At 44.8% G+C, this 20,048-nt stretch overlaps 3 protein-coding genes and 2 non-coding genes across 8 annotated transcripts; 2 read left to right on the top strand and 3 right to left on the bottom strand.

Annotated features, from left to right (window-relative positions):
- The first annotated feature begins 2,071 nt into the window (after positions 1 to 2,071).
- Positions 2,072 to 2,143, top strand: trnaa-cgc. Its single transcript has one exon. It is a non-coding gene; the product is annotated as a tRNA-Ala (tRNA).
- A 1,014-nt stretch (positions 2,144 to 3,157) lies between these two features.
- On the bottom strand, positions 3,158 to 3,230 carry trnav-uac. The gene has a single exon. It is a non-coding gene; the product is annotated as a tRNA-Val (tRNA).
- A 144-nt stretch (positions 3,231 to 3,374) lies between these two features.
- zgc:152891 (uncharacterized protein LOC767741 homolog) lies at positions 3,375 to 10,438 on the top strand. 2 transcript variants are annotated; one of them, XM_044042437.1, is made up of 15 exons: positions 3,375 to 3,406; positions 4,009 to 4,189; positions 4,568 to 4,802; positions 5,403 to 5,484; positions 5,610 to 5,699; positions 5,791 to 5,906; positions 6,223 to 6,395; positions 6,477 to 6,620; positions 6,697 to 6,900; positions 7,022 to 7,108; positions 7,213 to 7,382; positions 8,788 to 8,903; positions 8,983 to 9,083; positions 9,483 to 9,653; positions 9,776 to 10,438. In XM_044042437.1, the coding sequence occupies exons 2-15, from the start codon at positions 4,034 to 4,036 to the stop codon at positions 9,953 to 9,955; spliced, it is 2,025 nt and encodes a 674-aa protein (XP_043898372.1). In that variant the 5' UTR covers positions 3,375 to 3,406; positions 4,009 to 4,033; the 3' UTR covers positions 9,956 to 10,438. The 2 variants fall into 2 exon arrangements, with proteins under 2 accessions (XP_043898372.1, XP_043898373.1); XM_044042438.1 differs by lacking the exon at positions 9,483 to 9,653.
- trappc14 (trafficking protein particle complex subunit 14) lies at positions 10,301 to 15,958 on the bottom strand. Of its 3 annotated transcripts, XM_044042442.1 has the most exons (14): positions 15,713 to 15,958; positions 14,890 to 15,233; positions 14,540 to 14,635; positions 14,037 to 14,166; positions 13,846 to 13,932; positions 13,641 to 13,761; positions 13,283 to 13,430; positions 13,130 to 13,212; positions 12,904 to 13,055; positions 12,690 to 12,826; positions 12,160 to 12,238; positions 11,952 to 12,066; positions 11,437 to 11,511; positions 11,286 to 11,349 (listed from the first exon to the last, which is right to left on the bottom strand). In XM_044042442.1, the coding sequence occupies exons 1-13, from the start codon at positions 15,921 to 15,923 to the stop codon at positions 11,451 to 11,453; spliced, it is 1,764 nt and encodes a 587-aa protein (XP_043898377.1). In that variant the 5' UTR covers positions 15,924 to 15,958; the 3' UTR covers positions 11,286 to 11,349; positions 11,437 to 11,450. The 3 variants fall into 3 exon arrangements, with proteins under 3 accessions (XP_043898374.1, XP_043898375.1, XP_043898377.1); XM_044042439.1 differs by lacking the exon at positions 11,437 to 11,511 and having other exon boundaries at positions 10,301 to 11,349; XM_044042440.1 differs by lacking the exon at positions 11,437 to 11,511 and having other exon boundaries at positions 10,301 to 11,349; positions 14,890 to 15,230.
- An 818-nt stretch (positions 15,959 to 16,776) lies between these two features.
- LOC122779841 (odorant receptor 131-2-like) lies at positions 16,777 to 19,024 on the bottom strand. Its single transcript, XM_044042492.1, has one exon. The coding sequence runs from the start codon at positions 18,558 to 18,560 to the stop codon at positions 17,619 to 17,621; it is 942 nt and encodes a 313-aa protein (XP_043898427.1). The 5' UTR covers positions 18,561 to 19,024; the 3' UTR covers positions 16,777 to 17,618.
- Between the last annotated feature and the right edge of the window lie 1,024 nt (positions 19,025 to 20,048).

Below are 20,048 nucleotides of genomic sequence, written 5' to 3'. Positions count from 1 at the left end.
CCTCGACCGGGAGCTCACTGCAGACCTTCACAATGTTGCCAACTTTGTTGTGCGACTAGTGACAAATCTAGCGACTTTTTCTGGTGTTATTGGAAATTTTTGTGGTTTTTGGAGACTCACATGAAAGCACGTATCACTCTGCAGTTTGTACCGTATGACTGTACACCGTAGGATAGTGAAGTCGCATGAGTGTGACGTCATAATAAAGAGAGGCCCCCAAGTTTTGATGTAGAGTGTACGTTGTCAATAAAACACTGTGAGCACACAGTTGTGTTCCACCCTGGCTTACAGAGCGTGGTGTAAATGTTTCTTTACACCACGCGAGTTTTTCGAACTCAGTCTCTCTCAAAAGAAATCACTGCATTTAATACATATCAGAAATAACATATCCATGGTGCGAACTACGGGGGATCCAGGGTGGTCTCAGCCCCCCATAATGAGACATGAGTTCCCCTGGAAACATGATTTGTGCGATTGTGTCAGGGTCTCTAAAATATTGGCAAAATATAGTTTTTTGATTGATTTGATGCGTAAGTGGAGTTTGGATTCAATATGTGGCGATATGTGCTGATTTAAGACAACTAGACATACAGACTTGTAATAATGGATGTGTTGATGTCCAGATTTCTGCTGGCTGATCCTTTCAGCTCAATACGCCACAACTCAACTGTCTTTCTGAAGGTTTATTCCACATACACAGTTAAACAGCAGTCAGTTAGTAGTTAGACAGTTATTAGTTAGACAGTTATATTGTTGTAAAACCGACAAGTCGTACAGGTCCTTGTTGATGTTGTTCAGGAATTCGTAGAGTTCCTTTAAAACTGGCTTGGCGCCCACGAAGTTGGTCCCTTGATCCGACCAAAGTTTTCTTGGGTGGCCCCTGAGAGCTGTGAAGCGCTGGTACGCCTTTAGGAATCCATCCATTGACAGGTCTTCCACGATGTCAGCATGCAGTGCCCTGGAAGCCATACAACTGAATACTTCTCTATCTATCTGTCCCAGTTCTTCAATATATTCATTGCAGGCATCGACGAAAACATCATAGTCGTTTTCAAACCCTGCCAACTCTTGTGACAATATTTCTGTACCTAGACGACCAGCGTTGACATTAAGGCGGTTAATACGCGCTGTTAGGTTCCACTGCGCATTTGACCGTCTCCGCTGTAGGTTTTCGTCTGCCATTTTATTTCTTTGAGCTCCTGACTCACTTCAGAATTGGAGTTGTTCAAAGGATTTGACTCTCTGGTTCGTTGCCAGTGACTCATATGATTCAGTTCTTTGCAAACGACATTCCTGTACACGACTAGTAAGGCAGAAGTTGTCGACCCGAATCGAGCACACTCCTGTAACCAATCATGCTGTTGACTGAGGTTAGGACCTCCTACCTCATTAACATATGGACACAGCAATAAATCAATAAAGAAATGTAAGTGAACAGAAATGTAGAAATAAATGTAAAACATTTATTTATTCTTTTATTTGTGTATTTATACATGTATTTATGCATTTATTTATTTATGCATTAATTTATTTATTTTTGTATTTATTTATACATTTATTTCTGTATTTATTTATACATAAGTCAGGTTTCGTCCTCCATAGATAAAGTCCTGACACCTCCTAACAAAGTCTTAGCATCTCCAAACAGATCAGAAGAGTTCTTAACCTAACAACATTCTAACAGATTATCGCCTAAAAACCGACATTTCTAGGCACACACGCGACGTCAGAGCGGATGAATACATACACACTGGAAGCGGTGGTTCGTTCCTGACTCGCCTCCTCTGAAAGGAGCCTTTTCCGAAGTTGCCATTGACTACACGGGATGATAAACAGTTCGGGAGCGTTCACGCCTAACTCCGCTGCTCAAACTCCATTTTCTCCGATACGACACGAGCACAAAGTATTACTGCGCGTCCCGCGATGGTATCCAAACACCTCGCGGAAGAATACCGACTGCAAACGTGAGCTCTGATTGGCTGAGATGAAGAGTTCTCGCGATATTCTTCCGTCAAAATTACTGACTACTGTACATATATATAATCATATAACTGCAAAATCTCGATATCGTGGGGATGTAGCTCAGTGGTAGAGCGCGTGCTTCGCATGTATGAGGTCCCGGGTTCAATCCCCGGCATCTCCATGTGTTTTCACAAGTCAGTGAAATTCTTTTATGTATTTATTTATTGATGCATTTATTTATTCATACATTTATTTATGCATTTATTTATTAATTTCTGTATTTATTTAGACATAAGTCAGGTTTCGTCCTCCATAGCGGAGTGGTGAGGGTCTGCAATGACTGCAGGCCATCCATGCTGCAGGCTGGGTCTGCTGCAGAGGCGACTGTGAGACTGACCGCCTGTGAGTGCTTTGTAACTGTCCCACAAAAGTCTCCAGTAACACCAGAAAAACTCGCTAGATTTGTCGCTAGTCGCACAACAGAGTTGGCAACACTCTGAAGGTCTGCAGGAGGACAGTCGAGGACATTACGCTAACTGGAACTGCTTTGCGTTTGTCTGGGTCTCCGATTTGACCAATCATGCTGTTGACTGAGGTTAGGACCTCCTACCTCATTAATATATGGACACAGAAATAAATTAAATAAATAAATGAATAAATGTAGGTGAACAGAAATGTAGAAATAAATGTAAAGCATTTATTTATTCTTTCATTTATTCTTTTATTCATTCATTTATACATTTATTTATTTATTTATTCCTGTATTTATTTTTACATTCATTTATTTATTGCTGTATTTATTCATGCATTTATTTATTTCTGTTTTTATTTATACATTTATTTATTTCTGTATTTATTTTATACATTTATTTATTTCTGTATTTATTCATACATTTATTTTTACATTTATTTATTTATTGCTGTATTTATTCATGCATTTATTTATTTATTTCTGTATTTATTTCTGTTTTATTTATACATTTATTTATTTCTCTATTTATTTATTTGTTTCTGTATTTATTTATTTCTCTATTTATTTCTATATTTATTTATTTATCTTTTTATTTATTTATTTCAGTTTTTATTTATACATTTATTTATTTCTGTATTTATTTTATACATGTATTTATTTATTTATGTATTTATTCATACATTAATTTATTTCTGTTTTTATTTATACAACGTGAAAAAGATATGGTTCCACTGGGGCTCGAACCCAGGACCTTCTGCGTGTAAAGCAGACGTGATAACCACTACACTATGGAACCTTGTTTAACACCATTTAGTGTTTATATACTAATAGTACATGATGACAGAGAGAGCGAGAGGGAGAGAGAGGGAGGTAGAGAGAGAGAGAGAGAGAGAGAGTGTAAAGCTGTTCCATTCATCACGCTCGTGCACACACACAAACACACACACGCCAGAGGAGGTTTTTCATCTGCAGGTGAGCTGATATTTATCTTCATTCTTGGGTTAGCAAAATGATGATGTTGATTTTTTTTTTTAAACACGTTGTTGTCATGGCAACGTTTGTTATTTATTATGATTGTTGTTGTTATTATTCTTATTCTTATTATTATTATTATTATTATTATTATTATTATAATAAGAAGAAAAATAAGAATAATAATATGTTATTTATCACGTGCAATAACAACATTTTTTTTTAAAGACACACCATAAAAGTGTAAAAGTATGAAAGTTTATTTTGTTAATTATGTGTGTGCATGAGTGTGTGTGTTAGGATGAAAGGGTGAACTGTGTGTGTGTGTGTGTATGTGTGTGTGTTCATTTTTTACCTAATTTCCAAATCAAATCAGCATTGGAGTCAAAAACAAATGAGCTCCTCAGAACCAGGTTCAGCTGCGTCACACATGTGACATCGGACACATGTCAAAACCCCCACCAAGAGAGGCCCAAAGTGTGGTCCCTGAAAGGTCATTAAATGTAAATAAATAAATGTATGGACACGAAAAGTATGGAGATTCACCTGGAGACTCCTGGAGACTCCTGGACCTGTGGTTGACATCATGTTTCGGTCACCAGGTGGCGTTCACGTCCAGGTGACACGATGGCTTCACGTGAGAAGTTTGAAGTGAGCGTTCACACCTCACCTGGTCCCACCAGTGGAACCTTCAGTCACCTGTGGCTCAGCCTGATTGGCTCACAGGGAGAGACTCCGCCCACCAGAGTGAACGAGGGCGAGTGTCATCTCCTGCCGGGATCTGTGAGTGTTTCATTCAACACAAAATAAAAGCAGAGTTTTAGAATTGTCTTCATTACATTACATTACATTACATTACATTACATGTCATTTACGTAGCAGACGCTTTTATCCAAAGCGACTTACAAAAGTGCATTTCAACATTTGGGTACAAATAAGAGCTAGAAGTAAGTAAGAGCTTCAAGTAGATGAAACTGTGAAGTGCTAGTCATAAGTGCGAAGTACAAGGTTTTTTTTTTGTTTGTTTTTTTTTGTTTTTTTTGTCGTCTTAGTCGAGGTAGAGTCGGAAGAAATGTGTTTTTAGTCGGCGGCGGAAGATTTAGTTCAGCTGTCCGGATGTCGATGGGGAGTCTTCAGGTTTTACGACGTCTTTTGTCTCAGACTTGTCCAGTTCTGGTCCAGACCGACAGTTCTCTTGGTCGCCTTGTTTTGGTCCGGCTCCGGCTCGAGGTCCAGACTGGATTCCCAAACCTGGACTGGCACTGCAGCCATGTGGAGGTCCGACGGCAGCATGAGAGACCGGGGTCACGACCTGAAGATGCAGAGACGCAGGTGTTCCACTGTGACAGGTGGCTTCAAACAGGAGATGGCGACATGGAGCTGCGGAGTGGAAAGTGTAATTTCATTTCATTTCATTTCATTTTCATTACCTTTTGGCTGCTTGTTCCACTTCAGTCCAACAGGTGGCAGCAAAGGAGCAGCCTTTGCACCAGGAATATGATGTTGACGTGTCAACGTTGTTGTGAAAGAATGAATGTGACACAATCAATGAGATAACAAGGTTTTAAGGGGATAGTTCAAGGTTTTTGTGGCACTGATACACAAGGAAAAACAAAAAACACAATCCCACACCAAACCCCATAGAGAAAATCAGTGATTTTAACATCACACACACACAGAAGTTGTTGATCCACTGCTGCCTCCATCATTAAGTTCAAATGTCTTACTTGGTCAATTCGGCATTTAAAAATCTTAGTTCAGATTTACCTCAGTGACATAGAGTGACTTCAAGAGGCAGCAGTAGACCAGCAGCTCTTGTGTCCCCTCGAGCCAAAATCACTGATTTTCTCTGTGGACTTTGGTGTGTGAGAGTGAGCGGTTTCCAAACTAAGAGTGAAATAGAGACAGTTTCTCAGAAGACATTCCTTCTGACCCATGCTAGCAGCTCATAAAACCTCACCTGAACCATCCCTTTAAAGTCTCACTGTGTCTTCAGTGTGTCTGCTGATGGACGAGACTGAGGACAAGCTGAAGCAGCAGAGACACGAGCAGCTGACGCATCGACAGAAACTCATCAGGTTTGAATTTATTTGTGTTTGAACACGACATGAGTTTGTAGAAAGAACCTGAAATGTGTGACAAGCCTGAAACCTGCAGGTGAAGTGCAGGTACTGCAGCTGCTGTGTCCTATCTGTCTTCACAGATGGTGTGTGTTTGTGGACGGAGCTCCACACTGTGTGGACATGAATACTCTGTCAGAACTGGGACCGAACCTCAGCTTCTCTAGGACCAGGTGACTGTGTCTCTGAATCGCTGTCACACAGTGTCCGTGTCAGGCAGGTGGCGCTGACGAGTCACCACGGTTTCGCTGTCTTTGTCCTCAGTCAACAGCTGAACGTCCACTACCTGAAAGGCTTCACTGGACGAGTCCAGGCCTGGACCAGCTTCTCCGAGCTCGAGGCCATGTTCGTCCACAGTGGACACAACAATGACATTGCCAGTGAGACACAACACACACACACACACACAAACAAACAAACAAAACAAACAAACACACACAAATAAACAAACAAAACAAACACACAAACAACAAAACAAACAAAGAAACACACAAAACAAAACAAACACACACACACACAAACACACACAAACAAACAAACAAAACAACTTTAGAGGGAGACAGGAGACAACCTGAGAGAGAGTCAGGAAACAACCTGAGAGAGACAGGAAACAACCTTAGAGAGAAACAGGAAACAACCTGAGAGAGAGCTGATGTTTGTTTACTTGTGTCACTTGTGTTTGTTTACTTGTGTCAGAAAAGGTCAGGGGTCACTGGAAGGACGACTGGTATTTTGGACAACAGTGTGTCAACGGCTCAAACCCTCTGCTGCTGCGTCAGATCCGCCTCCTCCCTCCTCACCTGTCTGTCACTCCTGATATGCTCCGCCCCTTCCTGCCTGAAGGCTCCTCCCTGGAGCGGGAGCTGCAGGTGTGCACGCAGGACTGTGACATTGTTGTTGTTGCTATTGTTGTTGTCTTCTCGTCGTCCTCATCTTCTGTCCTCTAACAGACAGGACACATTTATCTGCTGGACTACGAGGTTTTGGACGGCGTCCCTGCCAATGTCGTCAATGGGAGACAGACATTTGTGTCCGCCCCGCTCTGCCTGCTGCACCTGAACCAGCAGCAGCAGCTCGTCCCCATTGCCATCCAGGTGAGTCAACACACACAGATTCTCTCTGACTCAAGGACCATATTTTATCACTCCTCCCAAACCCCAACCCCTTCAGTTGCAGCAGACTCCTGGTCCTGAGACGCCGGTCTTCCTGCCCTCTGACCCCGGCTGTGATTGGCTGTTGGCTAAGATTTGGGTTCGCAGTGCAGACTTCCAGTATCACCAGTTGATTTCACACTACCTGAGAACCCACATGATGGCAGAACTGTTCTGTGTGGCAACACTGAGGCAGCTGCCCGACGTCCACCCACTGCACCAGGTTCACCTCAGCTCAGAATCACACGCTCACACACCTGCACAACACGGAATCCTCACACAAGCACACGCTGTTATTTGTCTTTGTCAAGTTTGAGTGCCTCTCTCTTCTGATTGGTCCTCAGCTGCTGATGCCGCACGTCAGGCCGTCGCTTCAGATTAATCTCCAGGCCAGAACTTTGCTGCTCGCTGCTGACGGCTTGTTCGATAAGGTATCACATTCAGGGTTTAGTCAAACAACAACAACAGCGTGTGGGTTGCCAGGTTGTGGACAATCCTCCTCCAGCACTCCTTCCTGTCTCCTGTACTCCTTCAGATGGTGGGTTGTGGTCTCAAGGCGATACCTGTGGTCTTGTCCCGGGCTTCAAAGGGGATCCGTTACCGCTCCCTGTGCGTCCCCGAGGACTTGTCCGACCGCGGCGTGGACAAGCTGCCGCAGAGCTACTACGCTCAGGACGCACTCAGAGTCTGGCGCGCACTGCACAGGTAAACAAACAACATAACGCACACTATTACATGAAGGTGAAGACATGGTTAGATAAAGGTTAGGGTTAGGACAGCAGCGGTTATGACTCTCACCTCAGTCATAACCGCTGCTGTCCTAACCCTAACCTTTATCTAACCATGAAATCCAACATTTCACGATTCTAACTGCAAAGTTTCAAACATTTCAGAGCTGACTTTTGATTATTAGTATGAGAGATTCCGTGAAGACGGACATACATCTGCAGAGAAAGGGGTTTCAGTTGGCCAAGGACATTCATGCAGACAGTGGTGCTACATGATCTTCTTCAGTCGTTAGCTGTGGGCGACTGGATGAAGACGTTTCACCCTCTCATCCAAGAGGTTTCCTCAGTTCTGACTAACTCCTGGGAAGAACCAGGTATTTAATCTCTAAGGCTGATAGTTGGTGTATTAGTCCACCCCTCTGTTGAGAGATGGTTTATCCAGATTGACATTGATGGCTTCCTTCACTCGTCCTTCACTCATCTGATGAGGATGTTCAAACATGAACATCCTCATCCTCAAAAGAGTGTCCCTTGTCCTTCAGATGTAGGTGGACAGCTGAGTCCTGGCTCTTCTGTCCGGTGACAGTTTGAACGTATTCAACTTAACTAAAAGCAAGTCCAGTCGCCCACAGCTGACTGCTGAAGAAGACTATGGCCTGGATGACTGAGAACCTTCACCAACAGGCTGCTACATTAAAGAGATAATGCTCCAGGGCAGGTGAGTTCAAGAGGGATAGAAGGAGTCTTGACCCAAGGACCAGACGTCTTGGAAAACATTGATGAACATGGTGATGGGAATATGCCCCATGAAGAAGTAGAGAACATTCACGTGTCATGTCACTGAGTGGGTGCCACAGCCTTTTGACGTGTTTCCATCATGGTACAGTTCAGTTTGGACATCCGGCAGGTTTGTTTCTTTCCTGCTCGGTTTGTCTCAACAGTACGGCATCAAAGAAACACTGGTCCACAGCAAAGTGGCATTGTTCTGTCGCCTAACCGTACCATCACACTCTGGTACCTGAAGGGAAGGGTGCCAAAGAATGGAGCAGTTGGGGCTGGTTATTTTGGTACTATTCCTAATGGAAACAGAACTGGACCAAACTGAACCGTTCCACTCGATGGAAACACAGCTTTAGACCCCTGATCCAGAGCTCACCAGGCTGCTCATGTCCCAGGAGAACTGGGTACATTTTGAAGCAGATCAAGTCTGTGCAGTGGACACATTTTTGAGAGCTTAAACACGACTCTGATGGAAGACATTTGTAAACCTCAGGCGAGATTATGATAAAAATGTATGAATCATGAAACTTTCCAGGCACCCTTGCAAGTCAATGTGATGTCCTCTGTAGCGATGGAAACCAGACTCTGTGTGTGTGTGGTAGGTTCGTGGTCAGCTGGGTGGATCTGTATTATCATGCAGACAGTGACGCGCAGAGAGACCCTGAGCTTCAACACTGGCTCGATGACATCAACACTCACGGATTCACGCGCAGCGCAGGTGTGTTAGATGTTGTTGTTGTTGTTGTTGTGAAAATGGCCGCTGATCCCGTTGGTCATCGTCTCCTGACGTCCTGCAGGTTTCCCTCGGGTTTTCAACAGCAAAGCTGAAGTTTCCACGTATGTCACCATGATCATCTACACGTGTTCAGCTCAGCACGCCGCTGTCAACTTCTCCCAGGTGAGTCACACAGACGCCAGAAGTCTGCAGGAAGTCCGTGTGATGAACAGGAAATTAGGCTTTTATTCTGAAAAAAAAAATGGTAGGACTGTGTGAACAGAAACTTTTATTCTAAAAACTGTGGGGGTTGGTTTTAGCGTGAATAAACAGAAACTCTGGCTTTTATTTTGAAAACTGCAGTCACGTTGTAGCATGAATAAACAGAAACTCTGGCCTTTATTTTGAAAACTGCAAAGTTGCGTTGTACCATGAATAAACAGTAACTCTGGCTTATATTTTGGAAACTTCTTTTGGCTTTTCTGTTACTAAGCAACAAAGTGCTTCCTGTTTTCATCTTTTTGTTTTTCCTTTGATTTGTGTCTTTGTCTCTTTTGTCTCGTCTCCCATCTCGTCCTCCAGCTGGACTTTGCTCTCTGGACGCCAAACTGTCCCCCCGCCATGATGCGTCCTCCTCCGCAGGTGAAAGGTGCGGTGACGGAGGAAGACATCGTGTCCTTTCTGCCATACGTTAACACGTCTTGTCGCGTTCTCCTGGTGCTGACTCAGCTGTCGCAGCTGGCTGCCGACTTTGTGAGGCTCCGCCCCCCACCACAGCGCCGCCGGGAGAGAAACGACCAATCACACGAAAACCTTGCGAGAAACGCTTGGGTTTGGATTTGACTAAAAAAGACTCTGCATTTCTCCCCCTGCAGGTTCCTCTGTGTCACTACAAGGAGGCCGTTTTCAGGGACGATGCCCACCGCAGGCTGCTGGAGGAAGTGCAGGCTGAACTGGAGATGATTTCTGAGGACATTTCTGAGAGGAACAGTCACTTGGAGCTGCCGTACCCGTACCTGTGTCCCCGCCTCATCGACAACAGCGTCAACATCTGAATTAACTTCAGAAAATCAGAAAATACACCCAAATGTTTTTTACCCTGAGAAAATCACTAATTAAACCAGAGCTGGTGAAACCAGATTAAACCAGACTTGGTTAAACCAGGATAAAACCAGATGTGGTCAAACCAGATTAAACCACAAGTAGACTAAATCATATATGGTTATACCAGCAAATGCTGAACCAGAAATGTTCAAACCAGAAATCATGAGTCCAGACTAAACCAGATGTGGTCAAACTGGACAGGGTTACATTGAACTAAAACAGATTAAAGCAGAAAAAGTTGCTTCTTGCTCAAACAAGACCAGGGATCACCGCAAACAACAATAACACACATGGTGTTAGCGTAAGTTAACACTGTTTATTTGTGGTTGTGTATTTTTATGTAAACAGAAACTCCGACAGCCATGATCACACGTGATTTAATACTGATTTAAACAACATGATTTTCCTGCAATAAACTGCAATTTATTCAATCATTTTTGTGTGAGTGCCTCCTGGTGTCAGGCTACATCATGGGTCATAAGCCCCGCCCCCCCACACTATTTAAGGTTTCATAGGTGTGTGGGAGGGGCTTCAATACTGTCACTACTGTGGCTTGCGGTACATTCCAGTTGTGGCTGGAAGTTGAGGAACTTGGACCAACCTCACAAACCCCGACATAGGATTCCAAGATGGCTGCCTCTCATACAAAAACTGCACATTTTTACTGTTAGCTTGTAATAGCCAAGGATTATTGGTGTGTTCCATATGTAGTCCGAACTCGCAATTTCCACCAAGTGAAGATTTCCAACTTGGAAACTTGGGATTGCAAGATGGCTGCCACTTGTACAAACACCTAGCCGTTATCGGCTAGCATCGGCTAACAACAACTAGCCCCAGATGTAGGCTTTGCGACGTGACTCCCAGTTCCGACTTCCCGTGTAAATGAAATGCGGCTATTTGTCCGGCAGACACTTCTGTCTTTATCTCTCCGGTCAACGATGTATTGATAACGTTGTGGATTAGCCACTCATTAGCGCGGCGCTGTGTCTTTAAATAATAGCAAAGCGTGAAACATTTCACACAAACATTTACAGGTTGCCTTGGTTTCAGGACTCCTGCTCCCCCTGCTGGCAGTTTGTGGTTGTAGACGGTAATGGTTCAAAACAAAAGATTTTTTTACGTCATAAAACCCTCCCCCTCTCTGCTTCCTTGTCTGCTCCCTTCTATTCCTCCTTGCTTCCTCGCTCTCTAGCTGCCAGGATCCACCACCAGGACTTTACACTCCCTCTTCGCAATCTTGTCCAGCGACAGCAGAGACTTGTCCTGCGGTGGCAGGTAGAGCGGTCGACCCACAGGTGAGCCCACGGGTGGAGTGATGGCCCGACGCTCCATGGCACTGCCTGTCCTGAAACACAGAGACCACAACAGATCAGATCAGACCAGAGCAGCGTCCAAACCAGACTAAACTAGATGAAACTAGATGTGGTTATACCAGAAAATTTTAAATCAGACATTGTTAAATCGGATCTCGTTAGTCCAGACTAAACCAAACAGGATTAAACCAGACCTGAAAAAATAGAAATAGACAGTTCAGATTAAAGCAGAAGTGGTTAAACCAGACTAAACTTAACTAAACCAGATGTGGTTAAACCAAACTAAACTAAACCAGATGTGGTTAAACCAGACTAAACTAAACTGGATGTGGTTAAACTAGACTAAACTAAACTAAACCAGATGTGGTTAAGCTAAACTAAACTAAACTAAATGTGGTCAAACCAGATCTTGTCAGTCCAGACGGAAATGTGTTTAAACCAGGCTAAAGTGGACATGATTGGATTAGACCACATTAAACCAAAAATCAATAGTCTAGACTAAAAGAACAGATGTAGTTAAACCAGACAAAATCAGAAACTGGACTAAACCAGACTAAACCGGAGTAAACCAGAATAAACCAGAGTAAACCAGAATAAACCGGACTAAAGCGTATAGAGATTGTGTGTAAATCACCTCATGATGTGGGACCTGGACGGCTGCTGGTGGGAGAAGGACTGCGATCGACCCAGACTGGCCTGGTGCCGGTCAAGCAGGTCTCGGACCGCCGGACTGGACGGACTGTTTTTACCTGAGAGTTAAAGGGGCATCACGTTTCACAGGTAACCATGGAAACTTTAAGCTGCGGAAACAAAGGCAGGCGGCGGCGGTGGAGAATCCTTACGCGACAGTGGCCGAGCGTCCGGTGGAGGATTAGAGACCGAAGCTGTGAACTGGAGCTTCAGCTTCATGTGCTGACTCAGCTGCAGAGACACAGGGACATGATCATGTGACTGTGTCTGAAGTTAATCATGTGACTGTGTTTTAAGTTAATCATGTGACTGTGTCTGAAGTTAATCATGTGACTGTGTCTGAGGTAAATCATGTGACTGTCTGAAGTTAATCATGTGACTGTGTCTGAGGTAAATCATGTGACTGTGTCTGAAGTTAATCATGTGACTGTGTCACGATTCTCCAGATCCTCCATTTGATTCTCAATCTTTTCTCTTTTAGCTCAGAGTGAAAAGTGAGGACATTTTTACACTTTCAGTTTCTAGTTGTTTAGGACAGCAGACGTGAGGTAATTTTCAGAATGTGAGGACAATTTTAGGAAGTGAGGACGTCACACTGGGGGCGTGGTTAGATCCTTTAAGAGATGGTGACGCCCCGACAGCGAGCGCCGCGGTTGTGATGCGGTGGATCATGGTGACGTACCTCGTACAGTCCAGGTTTGAGGATCTGAAAGGCCACGCTGAACGACAGGGTGCTTCCTTTACGACAGTGGCCGAGGTTACTGAATGGAGTGTGACAGACCACAGCAGTCAACACGGCGTCCTCCACCTGACCACGACCTGACACACACACACACAGTCAGTGTGAACACACACACACACAGAGTTAGTGTAAACACACGCACACACACACTGACCCTCTGGAGTCCAGACGAGACGAACAGCCAGGAAGTCCTGCAGGTTGTTCAGCAGAACGTATTTGACCTTGAAGTGCTCCTTGACCTTGACTGTGCTTGGACAGCTCGCCGTCATGACGAAGCGAGGCTGGTCCAGACGGATGCTGGGTAATCTGAGATTGTGTGAGTGAGTGAAGGTTTAAGAAGACAGAAAAAAAGACGTCCTGGTACCTGAGTCGCTCTTTACCTGTAGTGCGTGTAGATACAGTTGGTGAAAGGCATCTTGGGAGTTGACCACTGCAGCACGGCGACCAGAGGAACCTCCAACCCCTGAAAAGACGTCAACACACACCTTTAATTACACCACTGGAATCGACAATCGTGGAAAAGGTGTCCAAACCTCGTTGGAGTCGTCCTGCTTCATGTCGTTCAGGTGCAATTGGAACAGGAAATCATGCTCCTCCAAGGCGCTGAGCATGCTGGGAAGGCGGCAGGCCACGCTGTCCACCCGGTAGAAAGACGCCATGCCGACCTCACCGGACTGATGACTGCAGGACGAGGACGGGAAGAAGAAGAAGGCGAAGAAGAAGAAGTTTGTGTACTTTTACTCTATTTGTGTACTTTTACTCCATTTGTGTACTTTTACTCCATTTCCTAAATGAACAGTGTATTCAGTGTCATATACTTTAAGACCTTTACTGAAGTGCTGTTACACAAAGGGACAAAGTAAAGACACTTAAACAAGTCCATGTACGTACCACACGTTGTCCACCAGGAGGACGGAGCCGTCGGGCATCATGGGAAGGTAGGAGGCGTTCAGGTTCGGCAAAATGCGAACATCGCGGACACTCAGCTCCTCCTGAGACGACTCGTTCAACACTGGAGACGGCGGAGGTGATTTGAGTTCAGGGGCCGAGGAGCAGACATGTCGGTCTGCTCTGAATCAGGAATCTTTTTATTTACCTTTGAGGACGGTGAGCTGCCGCCCAGAGACGGTCATCTGCTTACAGCGCACAGTCGGTGGAGGAAGGACGGTGAGGGTGGTGCTTACTGTGGACGAAGAGGATGAGGGTCAACACCTGGTTTGACACGTACGTGTGTGTGTGTGTGTGTGTGTGTGTGTGTGTGTGTGTGTGTGTGTGTGTGTGTTGTACCCTGAGCCTTGAAGGTATTCAGGTCGTGTCTGAAGGTGTGTGTGGGTTCTCGTTGCTGCAGGACGCTCAGGTAACCGAGTTCCAGAACCTCTGCCTTCTCCGCCTCCTTCTTCCACACTGTGACCATCACCTGAAGTGAAGGGACGGTTCAGTCCACAACCACAGTCACGCTTTCGTATCACAGCTCACAGGAGTTGTTGATCCACTGCTGCCTCCATCACTAAGTTCACATGTCTTAATTTTTAAATTTGGCATTTGAAATACTTTTTTTAGATTTACATCAGTGACACAAAGTGACCACACCAGGCAGCAGTAGACCAGCAGCTCCTATGTCTCCAGCAGCTAAAATCAACCACTGATTTTCTCTATAAGGTTTGGTGTGGGAGAGTGAGTGGTTTACAAACTTCAGTTTCCTGTTGGAAAAGTCTATCTCACAGTGAGATAAAGACATGAACGTGTTCTTAAAGAGATCGTAAACTATGTATTTTGTCTCAGCTCCTGACCTTGACTTTCAGAGTGCTGACAGGAAGTTTGTCCAGGGAGACGGTGAGGGGGAAGATGACCTCGTCCGTCAAAACCACCGGCTCGTCCAGAGGAGACTGACGAGGACAAACAAACATGTGTCAGAACTATCATGATTCCAAGATATGAAACTTAGCGTTTGTGTCTTTATTCTGTGTTGATGTCATGGTGCTTTGTCGGGTGACCACCAGGTGGTGCTACAAGCCAAAATGAGCGACACCATTGCCAGGATTCATCATCCACATGAATGTCAGTACAAAATGGCTGCATGAACCAAAATGGCTGCATGAACCAAAATGGACGACGAATGATGGAAGAACCCTCGCAATACCTGAACCGGTGCCCTGCGGAACTCCCTGGATGCCGTCCCGGAGGAGTTGTGGATCAGCAGCGGTTTACAGTCCCTGAAGCTGCGACAGCGAGAGTCCACCCTGCTGCCAAGCGCTGCGATGGCCGCCTCCGCCGCTGCGATGTAGGCCTCCTCGCCGTCCTCGTTGGCCTCGTCCCCGCTGCTCTGGTAGTCGTGGTGATACTGGTGGTGGTTTCCTCGGTGACGGCTGCTCTCGCCTGGACTCACGCTGGCCACGGCGCACAGGGAGCCGGCGAGCTCTCGCCACGCTCGACCGCTGGCCGACTCCGTCCCAAAACCTGCTGCTGGGCCGTCGCTGCCTCCTGCTGGAGGATATGATATTATCATGATATTTAAGTAATTATATGATATTATCACAATATTTAAGTAATGATATGATATTATCAAGACATTCAAGTCATGATACCATATTATTACAATATTTAAGTCATGATACAATATTATCACGATATTTATATCATTTGATTGATACGATATTGTCACGATATTTAAGTCTTGGCACAATAGTGAGGTTACGGCCATTTTGAATGTGATAAATAATTAATTTTTTTTAAAACAGTGCTTTTGCTGCTTAAATTAGTCAAAATGGCTGCCAAGGGAAAAAAAACATACATTATTGTTATTTTTATGATTTAAATGGTGATATTTTATTGGATGGAGGATTTTTTTGTTATTGTTGTTATTTATTTATTTTTTATATAAAATCGTGATGTAATATCGACAATGATGAAGGTGTCTGGTGTCCAGTGTGCGGTGTCAGTGACTCTCCCCTCCCCTCTCTTACCGGGCCCGCACTCGGTCGGTGTCGCTCCAGCGTCTCTGCAGCGCAGCACCAGCAGGAATCGAACCGTCTCCCCCAGGTACAGGTGGCTCCGCCGCGGCAGCGTCCGGTACCGGGCCGGGTCCGACAGGTCCGTGATGGGAACCGCCGGGAAATACATGAAGTATTCACACTGAGACTCCATCATCATCATCATCATCTGCTGCTGCACCATGACGACGGGAGGAGGCTGAGCAGCTGGACCACACACACAACAATGGAACACACACTTCCGCTCCGAGCTTTCACAATAAAAGCACACAAAAGTGGGAAACGGCTACGACAGCGCCTCTCAGTGGCCACATATTTAATCTGAATTTCTATGTGTTTTCTGTTCACAGTTTTGTTCTTTAAATGCGCACAATTGTATTATATTATAATTAAAACACAATAGTATGGAAAATAATGTGAATTTTTAAAATTAAACTAAATGACAGTTTCTTTCATTTGTTTTATTGATTTTTTTACACAGCAGCAGAAAAGTATTCTTTAATAAAAACAAATTCATTCAGAAAACCCACACAACTGTGTTTTATTCATGAATTCAATAATTTGTTTGTTCTGTTTTCTTGTTTCCAATATACCGATTTATTTCTATACATCTTGTATTAGCGTGACTGTCTTTGCTGTTGGATTTTGTGTCAGTGTTTAATCTCAAACTCTGAACGTCACTTCACATTTTGATGATTTAATGTTTTTCTTCAGCACACGTCTTTGGATGACGTTTTATTTTAAACCAGAGTTGTAAACCACTCACCTTTATGAAATCTATTTCAGTTTAAGTCTATGATCTCTTTCAGTGAGACAGACTTTTCCAACTAGAAAAGTCTAAAATAAGGGGGCTCAGACTCTCTGTATTTATTTTGTTCTCTCTTTCTCTTATACCTTTTTACATCAAGTAAAAATGATGACAGTACAGACTGTGTGTCGCTGTGACTACTGTTCTACTGAAATACAGCAGAGGAAATCAGGTCAGGCGTCACTATACCAATGATTTCAATGGAAAATCATTCATAAATTCAACAGTATTTCAAGTGAAGTGGATTTTATTGTCATTTCAGCCACATACAAATACACAATTGAGATGAAATAACATTTCCCCAGAACTTATTTGGTGCTACATCAACACTTAAACGAGACAGTGAGATGAGACAAACCTATACACAGATCTATAATCTAAATGTATACATTTATCAGCAGTGGTAAGTATGTTCTATGCAGTATATGTACAGTATATATGAATATATAAGTAGATGCAGGGAGAGATATGCAGAATATGCAGAATGTACAGATTGTGTATAGAATATATACATGTAACACACAGTATATATAATATGTAACAGATTGCAGTGTCTGATTGTTTGTGACAAAAACAAACAAAAAAACTAACTTTCAGGCCCTGTGTGGCCGCTGTGTCTTAGCACCACCATGTTGGTCACCAATTGTTTACCGCTCGTCTTACATTTATGTTATTTTGAGAGGACTTTGAAACAGTCTCCCATTGTTGACATTTAGCCTCTTCTGCGGTTATTCCGTGGTTAAATCAATGACCTTTCATCATAAAAGTATCCATTACATTCACTCATATATCTTAACACGTTTAATTTCAAATTTGACCTCTAACTTGCTTCTTTAATTCATCTTTAAATTTGTTTTGTTCTGAATTATGTTCTTGGACCTTGACTTCGACATGGTTTTTAATTTCAACCCCTCTGTAATCAAGTTTTATGGTCAAGGTCAGAGGTCAGTTTGACCTAGGGCCAATGTTTTTCTAAGCAATTAGAAAAATTATCAGGCAAAACCGGACTTTTATTCACTGATGCTGGTGGGCCAGTTTTGGCCTGTGAGCCACCAGTTGCTGACCACTGCTCTATGGTCTGCAGTGACAGCGGAGGTGTCGCACCAGGACGGGTCTGATGGTTTGATCTCTGAGGCCGTAGATGAGAGCGCTGAGGCATCTGGGCAGAATAATGACACACAGGTAGAGAAGAACCTGCATTCGAAGGATCATGACTCGGCCCAGACTGGTGGAGATGGAGTAGAGGATGGGGTTGTGTATCGTCGCCAGGAGGCCGAGGCCCAGCTGAACCAGGTGCAGCAGCAGCGTTTTGCGAGCTTTGCGTGCCGAGGCTTTGTCCGTGGAGGACGCTGTCCTGGCCGCTATCGTGACGCCGATGTAGGAGAAAACGATGGCCACGGTCGTCAGAACAAACAGGAACCACATGTAACCTGTGGCGTAAAGATTGGACTCTGGATTGAGGAAAATGTTCTCTCTGCCACAGAAGTCTTTAGTGTACAGAAAGGCCACGTCTACAAAACCAAACTTTAGCAGAAGAAGAACTCGAGTCAGGATGTTCAGCGAGCTGAGGGCCCAAATTCCGATGATGGCCAGTGCCGTGTTCCTGATGGTGATGATGGTGGCGTGTTTCAGTGGGTGGCACACGGCCACGTATCTCTCCAGTGACATCACCACCAGCGTAAGAGGAGAGATGCCGTTGAAGAGGCTGGTGGCCATGAGCGCGGCGGAGCAGGCAGCGTACGTCATCGTCACCCTGAGCGTAGAGAGCAGGTAGAGCAGCTGACTCTGCACCAGCAGCAAGGTGTCGCCCAACAGGAGGTTATAGAGGAGTACGTAACGAGACGTGTCGCAGAACACGGCTTTACTGCGCAGCGTGTACAACATGGTCCCGTTGATGAAGAGGAACACACAGCAGGGAACTGTGCTGGCAATGTTCAGAATCAGAATCTCCTGAAAACTCTGATACTGAAGTCCAGCAGTGACGTTAACGTGAGACTGGTTTGTGAAGGTCATGAAGGACAAACACCACGAAAATCTGACGACTGACACTGAAGCTGAACTTTTTCTTCTTCAGCAGACGTGGCAGCAGCTCACAGATGTGTGTGTGCAGCTTTTACCTGTCCACTCACTCTATATGAACTCTGACCTGCCTCCTGTGACATCATCAGCTCTAAAGCTGATTGGTAGGTGGTGACAGTCACATGGCTGCAAACTTAACATCCTCAGATGACGTTTGGATGATGAAACACACACTCAATTAGAAACAACTGTTCACACTGTGATGAAGTGGTTCCCAAATACTGGGTTGGGTCCCACAGCCGGGTTGTGGGAGATTTCTTTGAGGGTCCTCATCTTATGGCCGGCCCTGACTCCTGTGTCTCTGCCTGTGTTCCCTCTCTGTGCCTCTTGTGTCTCACCTGCCACTTATCATTTACATTTAAGCATTTAGCCGATGCTATCATCAAAAGCGACTTACAAGAGAGGAATAAGCCACATGAGAAGTCTTGGAAAGAAATCCACTTAACAGTGGACTGTTGGAAGGTGAGAGTGCCGAGGTGGATGCAAGTGCAGATGGAGCTAGTGCAGGGGTGGGGGTAGGGGTAGAGTTAGTGCTCGGACAGAAGATGATCTCGTAAGAGCTGGGTTTTCAAGAGTTTCTGGTAGCGCTCGGTAGGTCATATCACCAGTGTGGAACGACACATGGACTGTTTTGTGCAGTGTCTTGGCTCCACCAGATGACAATCCTTTGATTACCGGAGTCGTCGAGGCCTTTACATAAGCCTTTAGTAGAGCATTTAAGTCGGTGTTGCAGTAGTCAATGTGGGAGATGACCAGAGCCTGTATTAGGAGTTGGGCAGCCTGTTGAGTTAGGTACAGTCTGATTTTTCTTATATTGAATAGTGCAAGGGAAATAAGCGGGCGACAGAAGCAACATCAGGATTCTCCCCAAACTCCCCTCTGCTCTAGAGATTGTAGGCGTCCTAGTTGGACATATCATCAGGCTCCATGGAATCCCTCCGGACATCCTCTCGGATCAAGGTCCATAGTTCTTCTCTCAAGTGTGGAAAGCCTTCTGCGAGGCTCTGGGCACGGTCACTAGTCTGATCTTGGATATCATACCAAATCCAATGGCCAGACAGAGCAGGCCAATCAAGACCTAGCGGAAGCTCTCCACTGTATTACCACCCACAGTCCCTCCTCCTGGTCGACACAACTACATCAGTCAATTACACCAATAATGTCCTGACCTCCTTGGCTACAGGTATGACTCCTCCATGGCCTGCTATGGTTTTCAACCTCCCTTGTTCCCTGTGCAGGAGGAGTTAGCCGTAACCTAGACAACTCAGAGACACCTCCATCACTGCCGTCGGGTCTGCAGGGAGGGTCGGGCAGCTCTTCTGTGTACCACCACTAGGAACCAGCAACTAGCAGACCACCACCATACCCCTGCACCCACCAATACTCCAGGTCAGAAGGTTTGTATCCCTTTGCATGATCTGC

Source organism: Solea senegalensis, linkage group LG13 (genome assembly GCF_019176455.1).
Source record: "Solea senegalensis isolate Sse05_10M linkage group LG13, IFAPA_SoseM_1, whole genome shotgun sequence".
Taxonomy (NCBI): Eukaryota; Metazoa; Chordata; class Actinopteri; order Pleuronectiformes; family Soleidae; genus Solea; species Solea senegalensis.
The sequence above is the reverse complement of the archived record's forward strand: the minus strand, read 5'-3'. Positions and strand labels throughout refer to the sequence as shown.